This window comes from Coccinella septempunctata, chromosome 3 (genome assembly GCF_907165205.1).
Source record: "Coccinella septempunctata chromosome 3, icCocSept1.1, whole genome shotgun sequence".
Taxonomy (NCBI): Eukaryota; Metazoa; Arthropoda; class Insecta; order Coleoptera; family Coccinellidae; genus Coccinella; species Coccinella septempunctata.
In genome coordinates this window covers 24,274,247-24,298,954 of record NC_058191.1, presented here as the reverse complement: position 1 = coordinate 24,298,954, position 24,708 = coordinate 24,274,247, and the positions used below count along the sequence as shown (strand labels likewise).

At 35.6% G+C, this 24,708-nt stretch overlaps 1 protein-coding gene across 6 annotated transcripts in view; it reads right to left on the bottom strand.

Moving 5' to 3' along the window:
- LOC123310107 (homeodomain-interacting protein kinase 2) overlaps window positions 1-24,708 on the bottom strand; it is a 47,255-nt gene that overhangs the window by 15,504 nt on the left and 7,043 nt on the right. For 4 of the 6 annotated variants that reach the window (XM_044893489.1, XM_044893491.1, XM_044893493.1 and 1 more), the window contains 10 exons: window positions 24,544-24,688; window positions 19,958-20,154; window positions 17,765-17,995; window positions 8,119-8,422; window positions 7,452-7,735; window positions 5,756-5,866; window positions 5,456-5,641; window positions 4,951-5,208; window positions 1,230-1,544; window positions 805-987 (listed from right to left, as the gene is read on the bottom strand). In XM_044893489.1, the coding sequence (XP_044749424.1) occupies window positions 805-987; window positions 1,230-1,544; window positions 4,951-5,208; window positions 5,456-5,641; window positions 5,756-5,866; window positions 7,452-7,735; window positions 8,119-8,422; window positions 17,765-17,995; window positions 19,958-20,154; window positions 24,544-24,688 (2,214 nt within the window). The remainder of the gene's footprint in view (window positions 1-804; window positions 988-1,229; window positions 1,545-4,950; window positions 5,209-5,455; window positions 5,642-5,755; window positions 5,867-7,451; window positions 7,736-8,118; window positions 8,423-17,764; window positions 17,996-19,957; window positions 20,155-24,543; window positions 24,689-24,708) is intronic. The other 2 variants (XM_044893492.1, XM_044893490.1) reach the window with 2 other exon arrangements.

The following is a 24,708-nucleotide window of genomic DNA, read 5'->3' as shown; positions in this document are numbered from 1 at the left end:
TTTCAGATCTGTGACTTCAAAGACGAAAAAGTTATGAGAACTTTTTGAAATCGTCAAAATCTCATTTTTTGCTAATAACTCAAAAATGAAGAATCGTAGGAGGCTACGGTTTTCACCATTCTTTGTTTCTCTGAAAAAGTGCTAGGAAATGTGCCATCCGTTTATTTCTAGCTCCTATATTTCTCGAGTTTCCCTCAGTGGACAAAGAATTTTGCCCATTCTGTACATATCTGTCTTGTTATTTCAATTTGTGAAAAATTCTGTTGTGTTTCTGAAAGAATTGGAGGTTTTCAATTATTCATTATGTGACCTTTAATAAATCTATCGCTATAACGTGATAATTTGCATCGCTTAAGAACTAAAGATGTTTATGGCCCCTCTGAATTTTTGAGAAGCTGATTTTCAACGCATTCTAAAGAAGCTTCTTTCATTTTCCAAATGAAGAAGAAATTGAGGTGTAAGTGGCAGTTTGGAATTTCCGATGAGAATAATGATTGATGTAGTTCATTAAACTTTTAATAGAAAGCGTGCCGGACACCAAATAGTTCATCACAGCTCATGCAGAGCTTTCCAGCATTCCCCTACTATGCAGGAGGTGACCTTTTCCTCAAAAAGGGATTTCATATGTCTTTTATCTCTGTTTGTTTCTAGTTATTTACAATTCCAAAAATTGCTTGATTTTTTAAACAGAGTCCGCTATATTAAAGGTGCATAATAGAAACAAAAGAAGTTTTCCGTTGAATTTCATCCGCATCTATTGATAGATGTTGAAATGCGAGTGTAAAACTAATGTTGACAACTCACCTGATTCGATGGTTGAGTATTATGGTGCCATTGTGATCCTACTGGACTATAATTTCTTCGACTGTTTGCTGAAACATAGTTGTTGATTGGTTCGCCAGGTGGTGAACTCTCCTTGACACGCTTCTTCACTGGGCTCAATTGAGTCTGTTCTTTCTTGTCATGGGCTCTATGATGTGAGGGAACCTGAAGAGCGAATAAGAAAATTTAAATTTATAATAATGATAATACATTAAAGAGAGTAAATAGCTCACACAGTATATCTTCGCATCGTAAGATACGGCTATACTCGTAATCAATATTGATAAATTTATTCGTTACATACCATAGCAAGTAAATCATCCAGATAATAATAAATTTTTTTGTTTTCATTAAAAATAGTTCAGCATTACTTGGATATCTATTATATACTTTCTTCATTCTCTTACCATGAGATGATGCTGCAAATGATGAGAGCTATTCTGCTGCATATGATGATTTTTAGAGCTCCTCTTGCTGACATTCCATGAAGTGGATCCATGATCTACGATTCCAGAATTGTAAACGTCAGCTGTAACATCAACCGGAAAAACTGGGCGTTGCTCCTGAAGTATGGCCGACGAATCGACAAGAAGCGGTCTTCCCCATTCCGCTTCCGACAATAACGGTTGTTGGATGGTCGTGTGGGGTGGTGGGAGTTGTTGCCACGATGAAACAATCGCCATCTGCTGACGACTTGTTGGCCATGTTGTTTGTACGGCGTTCTGAGAATGATGAAGAAACGTCATTAACTGATGAACACTACCAACTTCAACGCACGAAAAAATAATTAATAAGGTTAATTTAACCGCCTCTCAATTCCTCCTTATTTCTGAGTAGCAAATTATTTAACTCTTCAATTTACAGTTGAACTGAGATTTATGACCAAACAGTCGCAAAGCTGTTAGGACACAAAAGCGACATCCTTCTGAAAATAACGCTTGGGGTGTCTGTATATGTATTTATTCTACAGCATTATACAGGGTGACTGGTGACGTAAGGAACAACGGCTAAGTGGAGATAGAGAACCTCAAACTGAATGAGAATTTTGGTTTTAAATGTTCCATAAGTGTATTGGCTTCGAAGATATAGGGTGATTTATGAAAAAATGCTTATCTATACACTCCCATATCTTCGTTAATATGGTAAAATTTTGGATGATATTTCCGTAAAGTTATATTCGTTTCGGAGATATAGGGTGATTTATGAACAAATGCTAATCTATAAACTCCTATATCTTCGCTAATATGGTAAAATTTTGGCTGATATTTTACAAGCTTGTTCCTGTAGACATTCACTGTCAGCACGAGAAAAAATTGTAGGCCCGTATTCAAAAATTTTAATATAATAACTTGTCAGGTATACATGGTATATGAGATAAAATAAATTGAACTAAAAATTTAAAAAAAGCGAGAAAAACTGATGAAAGATCTGTTTTTTGTTTGAATGGCAGAAATTTTCTATTGTTTTTATGATATGTTGAAATCAGAATATTACAATATTTTTATATTCACATGAAAAATAATATTCCTAGAATGGGCCTGGCTTCAAATACTCCTTCAAATCTTGAAATCCATTTTCATCATTGAAAATCATTATTTTCTTCAATATTCTGTTTTTTACATCAAAGAAATTCATATGTTGGATAAAACAATGTTTTTTCTTTAAGTCTAACCCTCTCAGAAACCGTTAGAAGAAAATTTGTCCTTATAAAGTTTACATTATTTTGATGAAGAGTAAATTTGGTTAGAAAAATACCGGGCGGATTATTGTTCCACTTTTTTCCATTTTAGTAGAATGAAGTAGAGCTCTGGGACTAAATAAAGTAAGTCAAACTTATCTTAGGCGAGATGTGCAGGGCGTGGTGAGAACAGCTCTTTTAGGGGGTACAATAGACCCTGAGGGCGCCGTGAGAAGTAAACCCTTCTTAACCATCAACCATCAGTTATGTTTGACTCAAATTTAGCGTTTTTGTTTTATCAAGAATATTATTTTTCATGATGGGAATATAAAAATATTGTAATATTCTGATTTCAACATATCATAAAAACAATAGAAAGTTTGTGCCATTCAAACAAAGAAAAGATCTTTCATCAGATTTTTTCGCCAAATTTCTATTTGAATTTATTTTATAAGTATCATATACCGTGTGACAACCTGACAAGTAAATTGAAATTTTTGAATACAGGCCTGCAATTTATTCTATTTTTTTTTCTTGTGCTTATTGGAACAAGCTTGTGAAATATTATCCAAAATTTTACCATACTAACGAAGATATGGGAGTTTATAGATTTAGCATTTTTTCATAAATCACCCTTTATCTCCGAAAAGAATACCCTTATGGAACATTTGAAACCCAAATTCTCATTTAGTTTGAGGTCCTCTATCTCCGCTTAGCCGTTGTCAACAGTCACCCTGTATAAATGCGAAAATTCAGTTATCCAAACTTTCAGCTAACATTGTTATTTGTGAACCAATAAGGTAATGAATTTTTCACCGTCTGAAATATGGTAGTGAAAACAGGAATTCAGAATAAACTTTATATGCATTCAAATCACAAACACTTAGACAAATTAGGAAGCGAAATGAAAAGAAGATTACATTGATGTTTGAAAACAGTTTAGAAAAAAATTATGTTAGACAGTGAAGATGTGGGATATTGATATTTTAAGAGATTTGAGAATACAAGAATAAGGAACACAAAATTTCGAAATTCCATGATTCGTTAGTATTTTTCCGGTATATGGCTCCTGTTGCTAAATGTGTCGGAAAAAAAAAAACCGCGAATTTTAGTGGTCGATTTTCTATGCGTTTGGGGCTTACGGAGCACTCAATAAATTTTCGAGAGGAGTAGAAAAAAAATCCACTAACGGGGAAGTCATTGATCCTTTCGAGAACGAGGAAAGTTGACTCCAATGGCACCGATTTTGCTTATGGACCATATTCATCACTGGGGAATAAAAAGTCAGATCTTTTAGATCTTAAAAATAGAATATCCGACTCTTCAAAGTGAAAGATTTGGAAGGAAAACTCGTGGGCAGCATAACAATGTACTTTGGAGGCTGTACATGCAGGATTATCTAACGTCTTCCCATCTTCGAAATTTGGTTCAATTGTTAAAAGAAAAGCCCACCCTCCTTGCTACAATTTGGTCATAGTGCTTCTGTACAAGAAGCATCCTTTATGACAGAATAAATGAAAATAATAATTTTTTTTATTTTTTTTTTATTTATTTTTTTATTATTGACAACATGGACGAGAATCCTGATACAGAATAAATGAAAGTTAGGCCATAAAACTTTATGAAAATTTGAGAAATATGTTGAATATTAACTTTGGTTTTCGATATATTAAAAGAAATTTCGTGAAATAAACCCTTCAAATATTTCAAGTGGTTTATGTAGATATTTCTTTGTGCGCGTTTCAGGTCATTTCGTCTTCGATATTCAACAATATTTTTTTCCGTGTCTCTGTAGCTAACATCGCGCTGAAACTGCTAAAAGTGAGAACGATTTGAAGGTGGACCTTTTTATTAGGGATAATAAACATATGCACTCGAATATCCCTCGCTTGCTGTCCCCTCAGGCAAAAGATCTTTTCCCTAATAAGGTGGCCTTTGTGGGACGTGAATATTTTTGGTTAGAGAAATATTCATATAGTGCCATAGTATCTTATAGCTGAATTCACGTTTCGTGAGAAAGGGCATAAACCCTTAAACACGATCATGCAGCATCATACAGCACATGGATGAACGCTGTCATCTTCGCTCTGGGAATTAAGAAGGAGAATTGAGATGGATCTCGTTTCCTATAAGATGGCGCTAGGGTTTATTCAAACAGCATAGCGTCTGTTAAGCGTGCATCAATTCCTTCCATTTTTATTGAGAGGTGAATTGTCTAGCTCTGATGAGGTCAAGAAACCATCTATTCTTCCTCGATGGAATGGACTTTCTGCTGATGCCCCGAGTGATGGTGTGTTGGTTAGTCCGATTTCGTAACATTTGTTGATTTTTATATCAATAAATGTTATGTATCTGAATTAATTCCAATTATATTTGCCCGTCTTAATCCGAAGACTTATTCGTTTTTTGAATAAAAATCATTGCATTATTATTATTATTGTTTTACTCACGGTCAATAGCATCTGACGTCCACTAGGTTCGACAACGCTAACCGGCACATATTGTTGCTGACCAGTTTGGCCTAAAATAGGCGGTTGTATCTGTATCTGCGGCTGTTGGACTACAGTAACATGTTTAGCAGGCGACCCACCCATTCCTTGATATCCAGCAGGACAAAGTATACTCGATACCAACTGATGCTGAAAAGGGTCGGCCCTTGAACTAGTTGCATATTGTCGGCCAACAGCTCTACCATTATATATCTGATACTGTAGCAACAATTAATTACTCATAGCAATCTTCGAAGATAGCAGAATTGAAATTTTATAATAGGCTTGTTCGTAGAGTGGTTCACAACGGTTGTGAACTGTACAGAGCAAGCACAAATGGGTTTTCGCTACCCTAAAATGAAATTGCGCTTGCTCTGTTCAGTTCACAACCGTTGCTAACCACTCTACGAACAAACCTAGTATGTAGTAGGTACACAAATGGTAATTATAATAAAAAAAAGCTCACCAGATTATCGTAGCCAGATCTATCACGAACAAGTCTTTGAACCTGGTTTGTTAACTGATTATTAATGGTAAATGTAACATTTCCATTTGAACTAGGTACGAAATTGGCGACAAGGGATGGTGCTTGTTGAGGTTGCTGATGATGGGTTGCATTCGAGGAACTGCTGAAATCGTTTCTTCGACATACCTGTAAAACGAGAAAGAATGAAGAACAAAGCTCGGTAACAGATAAATCTGAAAATTATGAGATACCCATCCCTCAGCTATAAGCAGAAAATTATATTATATTCAGTTTATTTACCTCCATCATCTGAACACTAGCTTTAACGTTGTTACAATGTGCGTAATCGACTAAATGCGCCAATCTGACAAATGGATGATTCAAAGCTTCTCCTGGAGTAGTACGTCGCTCCTGTAAATAACGGAAAGATATTTAATAAACTCACTTCATTGAAAGAACTATACTCATTGCTATGAAATATTATTCATAAGCGTTCCTAAATACAGTCTTATATAATGTATCTGCTCTATAAAACAATATTAAAAGTAGATCTATCTTCGAAGTACGAGGATGTATTGATATCTAGTTAGCCTAGACCAGTTTCATGCATAAAAAATATTGCGTTACCATAGCAACGAACTATAACTCATTAGAAGTGTCAGTGTGAAGTTTGTGGTCAAAAAGTAGACCAGAGCAATAAATTAAAAGAAAGAAGATGTCCACCAAAATTGTTAAAATCTAAAAATTGGAGTATCGAGCCATCATCAAGTACCTGTATTTAAAAGGGTTAAGAGGTAAGCAGGTTTACGAAGATATGCTTAATACCCTTGGTGATCAATGTCCTCCGTATGCGACTGTGAACAATTGGATGCAAGCTTCAAAAGAAGTAAATTTTTCATTGAAGATGATGACCAATCGGGAAGGCTAGTTTCTGTGTCAGTCCCCGAAAATATCGATGCAGTTCATGACATGGTTTTATCAGACCGTCGAATTGGGCTAAAACGGATATCTGAAGCACTGAATATTTCATACGAACGCGTTCATCATATAGTTCACGTCAATTTGGACCTGAGAAAAATTGCTGCAAAATGGATCCCCAAATGTTTGAATGTTGAGCAAAAGCGTGCAAGGGTAGAAGCATCGCGTTCTATCTGTGTTCGATTTGAAAACGATGTAGACTTCTTAAACCGAATTGTTACTATGGATGAGATTCGGGTACATTTCTACGATCCAGAAACAAAGCAACAATCGATGGAATGGCGACACTTTGGTTCTCCAAGACCTGAGAAGTTTCGTGTCCAAAAATCTGCTGGAAAAGTTCTTGCTTCAGTTTTTTGGGATTGCCATGGAGTAATCATGATTGATTTTTTGGATAAGGGTATAACAATAACCGGAGATTACTGACCATTCTACGGTAAAAAATTTAAGAGAAAAGACACTGAAAGCGATCCAAAGGTGTTTTGTTTTTGGAGGACAACGCCCCTGCACACAAATCTCATGTTGCCATGCAAAAAATTCGTGATTTAGGGTTTGAATTACTAGAATACCCCCCTTATTCACCAGATTTGGCTCCATCTGACTATGATCTCTTTCCTCAACTGAAAAATTTTAAAAGGTCGTAAATTTTCTTCCAAAAGAAAGGTAATAAAAGCTGCGGAGGTCTGGTTTGCAGAGCAAGAAGAAACATTTTTTTGAAAGGTCTATAGACGTTGCAGGTTCGCTGTGATAAATGTATCCAATTAAGAGGAGAATCTGTTGAGTGATAAAATATTTTGACATTGAAATTTTGTTTGGTTCTATAGTAGGCTAAGAATTTTTCAATATATCCTCGTAGATCAAATGACCGATAGATTTGATATACACTGTATTCATATAACAGCTCCAACTAACTCTAGTTTTTAAAATTGACACCGCTGAGTAATCTGAATATAAAATGAAGAAATCTATCAATTCCCAAATTAACGCATTTAACTAGCATATATATTTTTGTACAAACCTGATCCATTGTGAGCATCCTCTTAAGTAGATCGATGAATTCTTTCCTATCAACTTTTTCGGCAAGTAACTGTCCACCTTCCAAATCTGTCGGAACATTAACTTGACCGATATCATCCAAACAATTGAATATATATTTTCTTGCTTCTTTTGATTTAATGCCAGTCTCCGCTTCATGCTCTTCTGGCGTTTTCAAGCGCCAAAATGGATATGTACTATCCATATCACGGTAAAAAAATTTGGTCGTTTTCGATGCATTATTGAGCATATGCTCTGTTGGAAGACCTGAAATGAAAAATTGCATATGGTGGATCTTTAAAAAAATAACGTTTTATATAAATAGTTGGATAGTACAGTACAACGTTGTGTCAATTTTCGAAAGACTATAAATTTTCCACAATTTTACTTTGTGAAGAATCAAAATTTTTTTAGGCTCAAACCGACACATATCATTGTGTAACATTATTCAATATTTAATTTGCCGAAACCGTTTCCAGAAAAAACGAATTCAGACAGAGTCAGATCGATATTTTGGCTCCAAATCGGTTATTTTTGAGAAAAAAAAATCTACTCGCTCTGAAATTTTGAGGTGGAAAGTTCAAAACTGTCAGACAGTGTCTTGATTACACAGTTGTTACTTATAATTACTTAAATACACTAAAGCTTACCTTGGGTCTGGCTTATATATCTGATTTGATCATACTCAGAACTTCCCGGATATAGAGGCCATCCAAGAAAGAGTTCAGCGACAACGCAACCCAATGACCACATATCTATGGCCTCACAGAATGGCAGTCCAAGTATTATCTCTGGTGCTCTGTAATATCTGGACTGCAGATAAGTGTTACAAACAGCCTTGCTCACGTGGCTGGCACTGCCGAAATCAATCACCTTTACGCGATAAGGTTGACGCACCGGATCCACCAACATTATGTTTTCTGGTTTGAGATCAGCATGAATCAAACCAAGTTGCTGGAGAAGAAAAAAAAAGTTGAATTTATTCCATATCAAAATGAGAGCAATAATAGGCTTATTTGTAAAGTGGTTCACAACGGTTGTGAACTGTGCAGGGTAGGCAAAATTCGTTGTCTACTAAAGGGATCTCGAGAATTATAGCAGCTAGAAGAAAACCGATAGCACATTCTCGAGCTCTTTTTCTCGACTAATCCAAAACTGAAAATGGATCTAGCCTAACGTTCGTGGATTTTGAGTTATGAACGAAAATCGAGAAATTGTCATTTTCAATGAAGCTGAATAGCATGAATCAAACCAAGTTGCCGGTGAAGAAAAAAGAAGTTGAGAATTTATTCCATATCAAAATGAGAGCAATAATAGGCTTATTTGTAAAGTGGTTCACAACGGTTGTTAACTGTACAGGGTGGGCAAAATTCGCTGTCTACCGAAGGGATCTCAAGAATTATAGCAGCTAGAAGAAAACTGATAACACATTCTCCAGCTCTTTTTTCTTGACTAATCCAAAACTGAAAATGGATCTAGCCTAACGTTCGTGGATTTTGAGTTATGAACGAAAATCGAGAAATTGTCATTTTCAATGAAGCTGAATAACTCGCTTATTTGAACTCGTATTCGAAATCCGTTGTTACATTCTACAGGCACTTTTTTATGAGGAATTCGAATATGATATTATTGAATTATTAGATCTAGTCATTTTCCAGATACGACAGAGAATTTTGAACTTTCTAATGTAAACTATAGCGGAAAAGTTTGGCATGCTTATCTAACGATGGTTCACAATTCGAACACTACCGTTGATAGATGTATTTGTTTTTCATCATCTTACTTTTTGTAAAAATTATAACTATAGTTTATTATCGTATTTTTTATATAACTGACTCTTTTAAGTTTTTTTTTCATAAAAAGAAAACCGATAATTGGATAAATTGTTTTCTTTAATAATCAGACGAAAGTATTTTACTCTCTTAAGGATATCGATCTCAATATCTAATATATAAAATTCTCGTGTCATAGTTTTCGTTACCATACTCCTCCGAAACGGCTTGACCGATTTTGATGAAATTTTTTGTGCTTATCCGGTATCTATGAGAATCGGCCAACATCTATTTTTCATCCCCCTAAATGTTAGGGGTAGTCCACCCCTAAATTTTTTTTGTATTTTTTAGACAAAATTTTTAATTTCTATTTTTTTATGATACAACATACAAAAATACATACAATCCTCAATTTTCACCCTTCTACGATCAACTCTTATTTTTTAATAGCCATTTTAGTAATTTAATCATTAGGAAATTATTTATATGGCAAAACAACGTTTGCCGGGTCAGCTATCTATGAGAATCGGCCAACATCTATTTTTCATCCCTTTAAATGTTAGGGGTAGTCCACCCCTAAATTTTTATTTTATTTTTTAGACAAAATTTTTAATTTCTATTTTTTTATGATACAACATGGAAAGTATTTATATGGCAAAACAACGTTTGCCGGGTCAGCTAGTCTACATATAAAAGAAATAATTATTCGACTGTCTGTGATTCCTATCACGGAGGTTGACTTCAAATAGAATTATGTTTCACGAACCATAATCCATTTTCAAAGGTCGCTATGGTTACGCCAGCCTACTGAAAATTCAACAGTGAAACGAAAAGCAGGAAATAGTATTGAATTTTCTTCTTATGATATTATATATTCATGTGAATAGCGATATATGATACATTTTTTGAAATAAGCAAAAAATTTGCAGCAAGATGGAAGAACTTCCAACTATAGTTTACTTTGAAAAATCAGAAATCCCTGTCGTATCTCGAAAATAACTGGATCAAAAAATTTAATAATATCATAGTCGAATTCCTCACAAAAAAGTGCCTGTAGAATGTAACATAAGATTTCGAATACGAGTTCAAATAAGCGAGTTAATTAGCTTAAGTGAAAATGACAATTTCTAAATTTTCGTTCATAACTCAAAATCTATGAAGGCTAGATCTGTTTTCAGTTTTGGATTAGTCGAGAAAAAAGAGCTAGAGAATGTGTTATCAGTTTTTTTCTAGCTGTTATAGTTTTCGAGATCCCTTCAGAAGATAACGAATTTTGCCCACCCTGTACAGAGCTGGCGCAAATGGATTTCCGCTACCCTAAAATGGAATTGCGCATGCTCTGTACAGTTCACATCCGTTGCAAACCACTCTACGAACAAACCTAATGGCAATGATAACAGTTTTTATGAACTTAGGAATAAAAGGGTAACTTTAATCAATCAGGGATTAAAACTGCCATTCAGGTACTATGTGCCGGCCCACATCACATATTCGATGGAATATGGAGTGTAAATACCAATGAGACAATGAGATTTGTGTTGGAATTTCATCCAGATATCTATAAAAATTAGGTTTATACGATTATCCGATCATATAATCATATAATTTCACAGAACAAATTACGAGAGATCGTTGTAACTTAAAACGAATTTTTGTCGTATTTGAAACTTTTTAGAATCGTGCGTCCTGAATTCATAATATCAATATATATCCGACCATTTTTTTAATAATTTTCGAAGAAAATAAAGGGAGGTGACCTCTCTCCTCTTTAGGGCTTGTTAAACTATTTTTTTTCCATGGAGCGGTGGCCAGTGTCATAGAATACCCTCACTCTACTATGATAACTGCAACACTGTGAGTATAATTCGTTGTCTACTGAAAAGGGATCTCGAGAATTATAGCAGCTAGAAGAAAACTGATAACACATGCTCGAGCTCATTTTTCTTGACTAATCCAAAACTGAAAATAGATCTAGCCTAACGTTCGTAGGTTTTGAGTTATGAACGAAAATAGAGAAATTGTAATTTTCAATGAAGCTGAATAACTCGCTTATTTGAACTCGTATTCGAAATCCGTTGTTACATTCTACAGGCACTTTTTTATGAGGAATTCGAATATGATATTATATCAATAAATTATTTGATCTACTCATTTACGAGATTCGTCAGAGAATTTTGATTTTTCAAATGTAAACTATAGTGGAAAAGTTTAGAATGTGCCATAAAATAGCCTTACTGAACTATGATAACTGCAACACCGTGAGTTTAGGGTTGGCGACTCAGTCGGAGAAGATCGACAATAAGTTGGAACTCGCATTGTATATTCTCAAGCACCTCATTACTTTCCAATAAATGGTACCCCCAGTACATGACATGATTTTCCCTATCCGAATTGAGAAATGAGTGATTAACGTACCTACCCCCTCCAAGAATCTCACATGAAAAAATTAGCTTACATCGAGAAAAAATATTCAATTCTCAACAGAGAGCTCACCCCGGGTGTAATTACTAGTATTTTTTTGTCTACCCTCCTCTAAAGTGCAAAACGGAATTATTATGAATATCAGTTTAATATGACATTTCACTACCATTCGAGCTAGGTATTCGAAGAAAGAACCAGCGCTTTGTCAATTTTCATCTTTAACACCCAAACTAGTTTTTTTGTGCTCACGGACATTTTCGCCAGGAAGTCAAAATCTACAATACAGATACCAAAAATTCAGGAAATTTAACCGAAAAGCATTTTCCATAAGGATGATTTTAGTTGTCTAGGTTGTAATTTAATTAATCCATATATTCACCAGCGCATTTTTCTGTCGAATAATTAGATTTTTCATTAAAACTCTCGATTCAGAAGGAAATCTATTAATAATACACTAGAATTTTCAATCAAGGAAAAAACTGATTTCAAGGGTATATAAGGAGCGTTACAAAAGAAGTCAATAATAAAATTTCCAAGTTCAACACTAGGGAGTTGGCAAATGCTTTAACTGCGGGTGCCTTTGGGGGTTCTTTCTTCGCACCACCTCCGCCTCCGTGTGGTGGTAATGGGGTCATCCTTTGAGAGGGATACAACGAATATTTAACGCAAAGCCCTTCAGAATCTTCCGTGCATTTCAAGCCTGGGGGGCAGGTAGAGCATTGTGGTCCGGATTTGTAGACTGTAGTGTTGTCTTTAAGTCCTGGTCCGTAAACGCAGAAAAAAAAGGAACCTTCTGGGGATGCAGACCAGGAACAGCCCAGCGCCAAAGTTTGATCGTGGATTATTTGGGCTCCCCTAGCAACGTCCGCGTGATCTTTCATTGAAAAATCTTGTTGGATCTGCAAGGTATCGATCTCCTTCGCCCAACCTTCGAGTATGGTTTTCCAAAGCTCTTCCAATGGTTTAGTATCGCTATATGGAGACTCTAGGAAGGGGGATGAGTTCATTTCTTCGATTTTGATCATACCGACATTCATTCCAACCTCGGAGTATGACTCGGTAAGTAAGCAATCGGTAGTATCGCGTCTGCATTTTGCTGCCCAACATTGAGCAATAGCCTCCAGTTGTGCGTCATACTCCAGCCTAGGCATACCCGAAGCTTTAGGTTCGCTTTTTAAGCGTTCTCTCCTTATATTATTATGCTTTTCAAGAATAGTTTCCATGACGGCTGGAGGAACCGGTCTCACCATACACTTTCTATCTAGCATACATCCACATATGTCTTTACATTCTTCTCTGTCTTCGTAGCAGTAATTTAGGAACTCTGGTTTATACACCCCTTGGTCGTATGATGGGTTTTCTGTCTTGGATACCCGGAAAAACCACATAATAATCGAGAATAACAAATATGGAGTGTACATTTCGGTATCACACAACTGATTGAAAAATATTAAAACTTTGAAGAATTAAACATCAAATCTGACATTAATTTATTTCGAATGTGGGCTCTTAGATTCTTTGTAATTAGGTTATTTGAAGAATAATAATTGTCCAGAAAAAAGGCGAAGTCAGTACTTCGCCTAAATTTGGTTAACCTTGTCAATCACTCACTCTTGGCCTATATTATATCATTAATACTGGCAATGAACAGTCCTTGTCAGCAGGTAGTGAAGAAAACTAAGACTCTGATCCTTCAAAATTACATGTTGTGCTAGGACACGGTTCGTTCGTTTGATTTGTTATTATTTTTTTCAAGGACAATGCAATAAAATAAATGTTTCTTTTCAGTTCACAATATGAAACATAGTAGAAGTAAAATAATTAACTATTTTAATATTTGGAATTGAAATCACTACACTTTATCATAAAATGTATTTTTGTCTTAATCCTTCAATTTTAATCAATAAAGTTTCCCGAAATTTTTGAAGTAGGTATATATTTTGTATTGAATTTCATTGAAATAGAGCGAGGAAATCATCTTTTCAAGGAAAATGATCTTGGATCTAAAACAAATACTTCATGCAAACAAACTGAAAGACAAAGCTCACCTTACAACGAACAGAAACGGATGAGACAATCGAAACTTGTTGTGTTGTGTAAAAAAGCCACTTTAGTAAACACAAAGATTTTTCGGAGATGAAGTAGGTATTGGCGAATTGATTTTCGACCGAAGATTCAAGTTTGAAAGATAATTGTAGAATGTAGTTCATCAAATTATGATACATATGCATAAATTGATGTTCAATTCGTCATATTTTTAATTAACTCTAAACGGAAAACGATTCGAGTGATTTCATTCAAGCAATTGAGTAATTTGTAGGGGTGTGACTATCAAGAAATACCAGGGTTTCTGTGAATTTAAATATACAGGGTGTCCCGGAAAATGTGAGAAATCTCTCGGACTCACATAGAACATAAAAAATGAAGATGACAAGTTCAAACTACTCGATATAATTTGATGAAAATTTGATATGATTAATAGTAGTAAGGACCTCTTATATCACCGCACTCAAATTTCAATTAGCTTGTTCAGTTTACCAGGGGCGGACTGGGTTGTACATTTTAATCTTTACATTTTCAACACCCTGTATGATAAGGTGCTAAAAAAAACAAATTTGGATACCTTGAACATTGAGCTAAAGAAAAGGTACTCTTGTTCAGTGTCGGTAAAATGAACCGTTTTCGAAAAAAAAAAATAATGAAAGGAGTAAGTGAATTTTTAATTTCTATTAAAAATAACATGAAGTCTAGTTTTTTGTCTGCAAAAAAGTGTGATACGAAAGTTATTGAAGGAACAAAAAAGTTTTATTTTGTGTTATACAACAATAACAAGAAAAAAATTAATTTCCAGTGGCGTCATTTAGGGCGTAGGGAGGACCGCTAGGAAAAAAAATTATGGGAACTTGTCATCTTATTTTTTCATGTTCTATCTGAATCCGAGAGATTTCCCACATTTTCCGGGACACCCTGTATATAATAAACGTATCTGGTTGATCAGACAAGAAGTTTAGTGACATCCACAGTAATATTAGGAAAACGTGTTTCTTTTATTCAGAAAATAACATCAAATAAAATAATATCAATGAATGAAGTTCATCAAACACAAAATTATGATCACTGCGAAATTTTCATTGAGTTTTCCTATCGATGAAACCGGAGCTACAGGTTTGTGTTTGGTTGCTTTCGATGTAGAATCGACATCATCCGAATTGGGTGCATTATAATCCATGGGTTCTCCTGCTCTTCCAGCTGCACTTCTTTCTTCTGCTTCTCTCGGCTCCTCCTCCGTAGGCTGCTCGCCCTCTTTCTGTTCAGCTTGACTGCTTTCCTTGCAAAGAAACTCGAAGGGTTCCCTATAATCGCATTGGTAGCCCTCGGTGCATGTGGTGCACGCTTTTCCGGTCTTGTAAATCGGCTCACCTTGCCTAGGACCCCGAGGTGCAAATGTACAAACGAAGATTAGGGAAGGTTGCTCGCCGGTACTTCCTGTGGGTACCAATCTGGACCAAGCGCATCCAACACGAAGAATCTTATCCGCCAAGATTTGGGCGTAACTGTGTACGTCTTCCCCACGCTTACCGGCTGGCAGACTAGAAACAACTTCGGCTGTAGTCTTCCTAACTTCACCAAGCCATATTTGTATGGTCCTGTCCCAATAATCTAACGGCAACTCGGAAAGTTTAAGATCAAGTGGAAGAAGGCCAACGGTCTGCGTCGTTTCGTCGTAATAAGGCGTTCTGAAACATTCCGAGTATTCGTTTTCACAGCGAGCCGACCAACACTTCGATATTTCCTCTAATTCCATGTCGTAAATGAGCTTAGGCATTCCAGAAGCTTGCGGCTCGCCTTTGGTTTGGATAGATCGAGCTTGATTCAGTGCAATCAGAATTCTATTTCTTACGTCTGCGTTCATTTCCAGTAATTCGCAATCTTCGTAAAGAGCGCAATCACATACTGGCTTACAAACATCTCTAGTCACACAATAGGGTATAAAACTAGGCTTTATCAGATTCTTTGTTTTCTTCCTGATACTTGCTTCCTTTTTTGTCGTGTTTTCATCCGTAACTACAAACACACATGTCCATGACAGTATCAGTCCGATCAACACGGATCTCATTTTATACGTAATTGAAAACCAATACGAATTTTAGTTAACAAAAAAATTATTCACATATCAATCTGACGTTTCTGACGAACGACAACAAAAGAAAATCCCTCATCACTTGATTTCAGAAGTGAAAAATTTCCAGGACAACAAAACATTGAATGAATGCTCATTATTTCCAACGAAATGTGGAATTTACGGAAAGTGGATATAATTGCGTATATTATTATTATATTATATTATTATTATAATTGCAAAATTGATCAAATTATGAACCCCTATCCCCGGCGAAAAACCATGGTTTCAACCAAAGCATGGATAATAAGTTATATTCAGAATTAATTTTATTGGAATGCAGAAATGACTCCCTTTCTTTTAATATACATTAAGGTATTTTTCGAAATGAAGTCTCCATTATTTATTCAAATTTTGACGAGTTTTCTTTCTTGTTCAACCATTGAATTATATATAAATCAGAAAATGAAATAGCGTGTCAACTTATTTTTTTTCTCAGATCTTTTATTTCTATTTCATTATCATCACCGACACTTCTGAGCCCCCTACTACTCTTCAGTAAAAATTTAAATAAACTATGAGCATTTGAATAACCCAAAGCCTACTCAATAAACAGACTCGTTCCGGCATTTTAAAAATTTGTCTGAATGATCTTAGCCTCAGTCTTGGAAGATAAATAGAAGGAATGAAATATAAAAATTTTTTGCTGGCCAAAGACTATAGTGTCGCCAATCGCAATCGAGATAGTTGACTCGGGCATTGTTGTCGCATCTTTTTTCAATACGAAAAGTACAAGAAATATATAAATTTAACCATGTATCGCCACTACCTTAGTGACGCGAAGAATCGAATGAACAAATGCATTCGTGGCACTGCAATGGCGATCCCATGTATTTATGTTCCAAGGCATCAGTAGATATTTAAAAAATTCCAACTTAAATGATAATGCTAAATTTAAAAAAAATAAAACAGGGTGTCCCAAGAGCAGCCGTATCTCGCCTGTTTGGAATAATGAAAAAATAAAAAAACTGCTTTGAATGGCATTGAAGTTGTGCCTTCCTGATGACTGTGTGTCATTCTATTTAGAGTACAACGCTACCACAAAAATGTTAACATTTTATGGAGTAAAAAAATTATTTCGAATAAAAAGCCTAAGACGCAATTCAAAAAATTAACAAAAAAATTTGTTCTTATGTACCTATAGCTTTGCCTTCTCGACAGAACTATTTAACACCACTGGACTATTTTTTGTAGGTTTATCTTAAAGAATTGGTTCATCAAATAGGATCTGTGGATTCAGATGATCTAGAACTTATACGTGAAGAATGTCGGAGCGACACACTAATTATGATTCAGGCGGCCTGTATAAAAAAATCTTTCACGTTTTGCATCTTGCATGGATTCTACAGGAAATTATTTTGAACACTCCAACAGAGCTTAATCCTTTTGATATCCGAGATATCTGGGACAAATGTAAGTGAACGATAACTTGAACCATCCTGTACAGGGTGCACTTCCAAAATTTCTCAATTTTTGTTCATGACTCAAAATCTAGAAATAATAGGCCGGTTCTGTTTTCAGATCTGGATTACTCAGGAAAAAAGAGCTTGAGAATATGTCATCCGTTTTCTTCTAGTTCTCGAGATCTCCTCAGTAGACAACGAATTTTGCCCACGCTGTACATACGTTTGTTCACACATCGAACACACTCGTTTTACTATGTGTGTCTTTATAAATGATTGTAACATCGCAGTTGGCTTCAATTTCAAAATTCTATATTATAAAGTTCGATATTTCGGAACCTTACGGTGAAATAATTAAAACTTTATAGTTTAAATGAAAAACAATGTTAATACGTGGGAAAATTAACCACATTTGTTTCAAATAGTCCTTGAAAAAAAACTCATATTGAAATACGCAAAAATAAATCAAATAATGGGCATTGCAATTCAAAATGAATTGAAACATTTCAATATTACTCACCTTTAATTTGAGCAAGGCTGTGAGTACCTGTTGTAAAATAGGTCTGATATATTTCAGAGGTAATGGGCTGAACTTATTTTGTTTCAAGAAATCATACAAGTTCTGTTCCAACATTTCGAAAACCAGACAGGTGTGATGCTTATGCTGGAAGCACTCGTATGCTCGAACAAAATTGAATTCGTCCGCATTCTCTTGGCTTAGTCTTGATAGGATGCTGACCTCTATCTGTCCCTATAGAAAAAAATCGATACATGTATTAGCATAAATAAAATGAAAAAACAACAAATATTTGATCAAGCAATTTTCGTTAATAATGCGAAAATCTTATTTCTTTATTAATTTTTGATTTTCAATCTCGTAACAGCTGAATCCTTTTTTGGAGCCCTTGCCTTCAATCATCACCATTGAAAAATCTATGATAAAAAATAACCGGTGGCTTTGGCGGCAAATAAAAATAATAATATATATTATATTATCGTTAGAGTATCTCAGGAGACAGGTTTCGGAGGGCCATACAAATTCGAGCAGTACGACACGTTGCTCCATCTTACTGGAACCACAAGCTGTTATTTTTTCACCCAATCTTTGCATTTCAGCAGGTAAAAAATTTTTTAAGCATCTCCGAATTTAATTCGGAAATGACCGTCACTGCATGGCCATCTTCTTCGAAAAAGTACGGGCTTAATATACGGAATGCAGCCACGCTGCACCATACGGTAACAGAAATTATTTTATGAATTTGTTTAGGTTTTTGCAGCCCGGTTCAGAAAATTTGGTTCAATTACATATCATGTTAAGTGGAAATACGCCTCCTGAGACTTTTTGAGTATTCAAAAGATTTGAGTAAGGCAAATCAAATGTGGACCTAAAAACTGTATTGTGCAGCAAAAAATTACGGTAACAATTTATGAACGCTGCCATCTTCACTTTGACGGTCAATAAGGATAGATGTTTCGGTTCTTGTTCCCTGTTAGCTGGTGCTAGGGTTTATTCAAAGATCATGGCGTCTGTTGACATCGAATAGAGTCCATCACTTCGTTTCATTTTCATCGAGGTGTGAGTTTTGTTAATCTGACAAGGTCAAACGTATGTTAAGGTGTTTTTTCATTCCGATCCACAGAGTCTGAGTATTTGATTTACTGACTTTAACATGCGGTTGAAAAGATATTGGTGATTTGTTTCGTCAGCAGTCCCACCATTACCTGCTGAAGCTCAACTAGTGGCAGCTTCAGAAGCTATCTGGTATAGGTTGGCGAAAACACCAGGAATCTTTTTTCCTGTGCAAGACCAGGCCAGGAGTGTACCATCAGAGGGTATTTCTATTGTTGACTTCCCTTTGCTGGTCAGCTGTCTTCTATTGGTCTTTACCAAGACCCAAAAACTGTTCAGGTTCAGGTGTTAACACTGTTAATCGTGTTGCCCTTTTGGCAAGTTCATCAGTTTTTCTATTTCCCTCAAAACAACAATGCCCTGGCAGCATAGGACCTTATAGCCTCTGGGCAAATGCTTGTGAATACAGGACCCCCAGCGTGGCTTGGCTGTCCGTTTTTATATAGATTTTCCGCCAAGTATAGACAGCTAGTTTCTCTGCCTTGAGAATACATGTCTAATGACTTAGGAACATAGAGATCCTGGTCTTCATTCTCAATGTCTGTCCCCTCACTGTTTTTAATCCATGAGTAACCGCATGAAGGACAAACTCTTTGCATTAAGGAGGCCAACAATGACCGTTTGAAAGGAAGTTCCGAAAATTCGAAATCAAACATAAGTTGGCTATACAACCGAGGGTTTTACCAAGAGGTTTGAATGAAATTTATTGTATGAACTCCCACCTACAGTGACTTCATACCCCCCAGTCCCTCAAAGTCACCCAGTTTCCAGGTAGAAAATTTCTGCTCAGGGGTATTACTCTATTTAGGATAATACCTAATTTTCCGGCTTTTCCGCATATTATAGTTTTCCATCCATTTAGCCACGGTTTTCGACCACTAATACTTTTAATAATATAAGCGGCGAATTGTTCATATAATATAATAAGCTTTGTTTTGGTTCTCACTCAGAAATGTTCAGAATCGGTTCATAGTAGTTGAAGAGCAATGTGAGAAGCTACGCGACAGCTCACTTTGAATAAATAAATGTGTGTTTTCTGAACCGATCTTCTAAAACCAAAACAGGCATATTAATATATCTCACCTGTCTCGCATAAGAAGGATGATTCTTGAGAATCTTGATGGCAACAATTTCGTTAGTGCCTTTCTTCCAGCATTTGACTACCTGGCCAAAGGTGCCTCGTCCCAAGAATTCAAGCACCTCGTATTGATTAGCCATGGAGTAGAGTACTTCATGTTGTACGAGCTGGTAGTCGCCATCTGCGCCACTACCTGAACTTGCTGAAAACGAAAATATGCATCACAAAACGCTACAGAAAGAAGTTTCTTGTGTGACTTGTTTTTCAATAAATTCCGTTCTACCACTTTCATGAATTCAAGATCGAGATCAAAACCCACACGTATGAATCATGTAAATATATTATTTTTATAGGGATTTGATTTCACTTTTGTGAAAAACACAAATGGATATAAAATACGCAAAACACAAATTCCAAATTAATGACAAGTGTATTGAAGTGTTGGTTGTTTATTTAATGGGGTTTGAATTCAATTTGAATTGAGTACTATCGTTGATTCAGTTTCAGAAAGGTTAGAAACATCATTTGGTTTCACCTTATGAATGATAAATATGAGAAAATAGCAATTAAGTTTTTTCAATGAACAACAACAAAAGTGCTTGTGTAGTGTGAACATGTCTCGTTACCAGCTGCCTTGTGTTTTCGAAAGTTAAACCTTAATTTTTTTCAATTTGCAACCACAGAACCTGACCAACTATAAGGGATGCCCAGTCCACATCATTCATGAAAGCCAACCAAGGATCATCCTCAAATCGTCATATCCAAAATGCCAAGTAGAATCAAACATCTAAAGAACAAACAAACAAAAATTCACGAGCTCAATCCACACGTACGACAAAAGACCAAACATCATTTCAGCTAAGTCAGTAGTTTTTGAATGGTTCAAGGGTATGATTGAACTAACCCTTTCAACACTACATCTGTCAGCGATTACGCAATATTGCTGATCTGCATCATTACAGAAGTCTGTCAAAGAACCTCTCGAGAGAATGTCCTGCCATACCGAAACACACAGCTTAATCGCCGGAGGCCTTAGCTTATGAAAAGCTGCAAAAAATTTAATGACCCAGCATCGCCAATTACTCCAATCGGAACAGAAGATAAACAATCCGTACAAAGAAAAAGCAAATGCCTCTGTTATATATGAAATATTTGAACCTGAAGGAGTTCAGGTTCAGGAGGATTTATAAATGTCAGTCCTTGTGAGGACTGACATTTATAAATGCCCGATGGCAGCTGTCACTGCCAATAGAACCAATAAGGAAGTAAAAGCAGAAATAGGTAAATTAAAAAAATATTGGGTCACTGTGCATGACTTGATAACTTCTTCATCATGAAAAATCCACTATTTATAACCCCATAATTAGAATATGTACATCGACGCAGACTACTACCATCTTTCGTCTCAAATTAGACCTTTCTCCAACTGATTTACGTCTCAAGGACATTCCTTTCTGCGACAGTGGAGAGATAGAAGATATTCCTTATATCTTACTTTGTTGCTCCAAACACCAGGACAAAATATTTGTCAAAAAAAAGTTTCCTCCCCCTATTAATATTTATGATTTGATTTTTCACTGGATGTGTAGCAACTGGTTGTTGATTTTTTGAAGCAGTGTAACATTTTATTGTAGTTTGTACTTTGTTAACTTAAGCCCGTTTGCAACAGCCGAGAATTCACTCGAGAATTCATACGCCGTGAATTCTTTACCGTTACATACGCACTCTGCAGCATCTCTGCCGTTTTCTTACCAAAATTTGGTAGAGAATTCTCCAAAGAATTCTCGGCTGTTACAAACGGGCTTTAGATATTGTTACTTGTAGTTGTCAGAAACCAAACCTTTGCCTACTGCTTATACATATACTGTCTCAAACTTATCAAAATCATTATAAACTTTATACTACATGTTTTTATTGATGCAGAAACAGAGTTCACAAAAAAGTCTTTAGAATCTTCTTGCAGAGAAATTTAATTCACAACCGTTGTGAACCACTCTACGAACAAGCCAAATATTTCTATTATACAGCTTGGGTACATTACATTACCAGAGACAATTCTGGGGTTGGATATACAAGACTCCTGATGTTCCAGGAGCAAGCTAGATATTCATAAAAACTTGAGTGTCTCTTTGATAATAATTCAAAATGTAAAGAATCCTGCAGTTCCTCGGGACCTCAAGTTGAGTAGATAGCCTCATTGTGCTGAGCCCAGATTGCCGTCACCCTTGACTAGAGAGACTGCTAGCATGTGCGATGTAATTACCAAAAATAATTAATAAAATAATAACCTTAGGTTACTTCCAAATATTATGGAAATATGGATACATGATCATGGTGAGCCACCACTAGAATTAACAACACATAGACCAATCACTCTTCTTTCGACCCCTAGCTAATTTATGATGACAGCACGACAGTTTTTCTTTCTGACTACCAATTTCGGTTTCCGACAAAGAATGACAACTATACATAAAATCCAAAATATTCCAATGGCTTATTCCTGTATATTTTTCAAGCATTTGACAAGGTATAGCATGTAGGACTGCAAAATAAAAAACCTCCCACATCTGATATATACTACTAGAGTCTTCTGTGACAGGAAGAGCTTGATCAAGTATAACTGATGAAATATGCCTGGTTTCTGAGCTTGTTCACTAACCATCTGTTAGTTATCGATCTAATAATCTCCATAAATAGATAAAAGTGTCGTTATCTTTGTACAAGAAAAAAATCTTACTCCTTTCATTTCATAGAAAGCCAATAAGGATGAACATTAGTACTTGGCTCTTAAATTGCGTTCTTATGATTAGTGCAAAATAGTTTCTGAGACGTAGTTGTCGACGTCTGCTCGGAAGGAAAAACTCCCAATAACCTTGGATCAAAATAACCCTTCGGCGATGGCGTACTATTCGACGTTCTTATTCACAGGCATTTACCCTCACTTTAGTAGATACCACACTAGCGTTTGGAATTTTTAGTAGTGATGGGGGGATGAGTGGAAGGATACTGGTAGGATTAATCTCTAGAAATCCACCAGTTATCTGATTGACAGTTGTCAAAACATTGAAAGTGACCTCAGAAACTAACACATAATAAGTTTATCCATTCGTTAAAGTTTTCGAACTTATAACTGAATGATGGTTGTTGAAACTCAGAGTTGAGCTCAGAAACCGGGCATAAAAATAGTGACTTTCAAATCCATCAGCTTGTTCATTGTTCAGGCAAATGATTTATTCTGAAAGTACCGCCTTCCAACTCTGAAATCTATATCTAGTTCACATATGTGTAGGGAATATGTAAAATGTTAATTTTCAGTTCAATTCTCCTTACAATATAATTCAAAAAAGGCATATTGGTCATAATTGCTATTTCCTTGAATTAATCATTTCAAAACTAAAAGATTAGTGAAAAAAGCAGAATGACGTATTGAATTAACAACAAAAATATGTATAGTATATGCTTATTATCTATTCAGCAACTCAATTAACAAAAGGCCATCAAACTAAAAATTTGCCGAATGATACTCACATGATTGATTGATATGAATGATATGTAAAGTCATGTGTTGGCTATTTGAAGATGTTGGTCTTTTCTTAACAACAGTCACATTCTAAAGAGGGTTGCAGCTAGGCCCATGTTCGTTGTTATAATAAATCAGACATTATTCCCAACAAGAAAAAGCATCAACCTAGATAACCATCACGTTGAAAAGTGTGGAAAAATATAATATACAGATCTTCCAAATCTTTTTATTTCGATTCCTCAATCTTCATTGGGCTATGAACTTATTTCTCAAGCTCTTATAATTTCACACTAAAAGTAATCCTGAGCAGAGACTTACAAGAATTATGAACAGTTAGGACTAAAAAAAGGCATGAGTTTGGAGCACTGGGATGGACATCATCATTCAAAATTCGTTTGGAATCAAATATTTTTAAATTTCATTCATATCGAAATCAAATGCTATAACAACAAATTTGATCCCTCAATTGAGAGCATCATCCACCTGCAGAAGTGGCAATGGAATAATCCCTACATTATTTTGATGTCGCAGAAATAAATTGAAATTTGTGAAATATGTTTTTTCCAAAAAAATCTCAATTCACGGAAAAATTTCTTAAGAAAAAATTCGTACTGCAAGGAGAGCGGGTACAGTTAGTATGAAATATTTGTAGCATGCAGTAATCAAAAAGAAGAGTACTGATTGAATAAATAAAACGTGTTTTGATAAAATTCTGCTTTAAATGGATTCGAAAAACTGCTGAGTTTTTTCAGTTGATCTGAAATTTTTTACAGTGGTATGGGATCATTGATAGAATGACTAGCATGTCACCCCTATTTTCATTTGTGGTACACCACGAAACAAATTCGAAAAAGTAAACCTCTGCTCAGAATCAATAGAATTTCATTTTTATATTTTGAAATTTTTCAAAATTTTTCTGATGGTTTTTAACCACTCAAATCTTCTCTAAATATATTAAAATTTAGTATCTAGTTTCGAACCTGATTTTCTTTGATAGAGATATGTCTTAACAAACGAAGAAACGCCTGACTACAAGCCTTAAAAAGAAATTTAAGAAATGTTCATTACATTTTTTCTTACCTTGCGGCTGGGGGTTCGCCCCCGGAGCCGCGGAAATCTTGCTGTGGGCCGTCGTGTTAGTTGCACTTCTGCAATCTGAATGTGTAACAGATTCCCCGCTATCACCATTACCTTTTGGTGACCAAGCTTTTCTCTGGAACAAAGACATTCGTC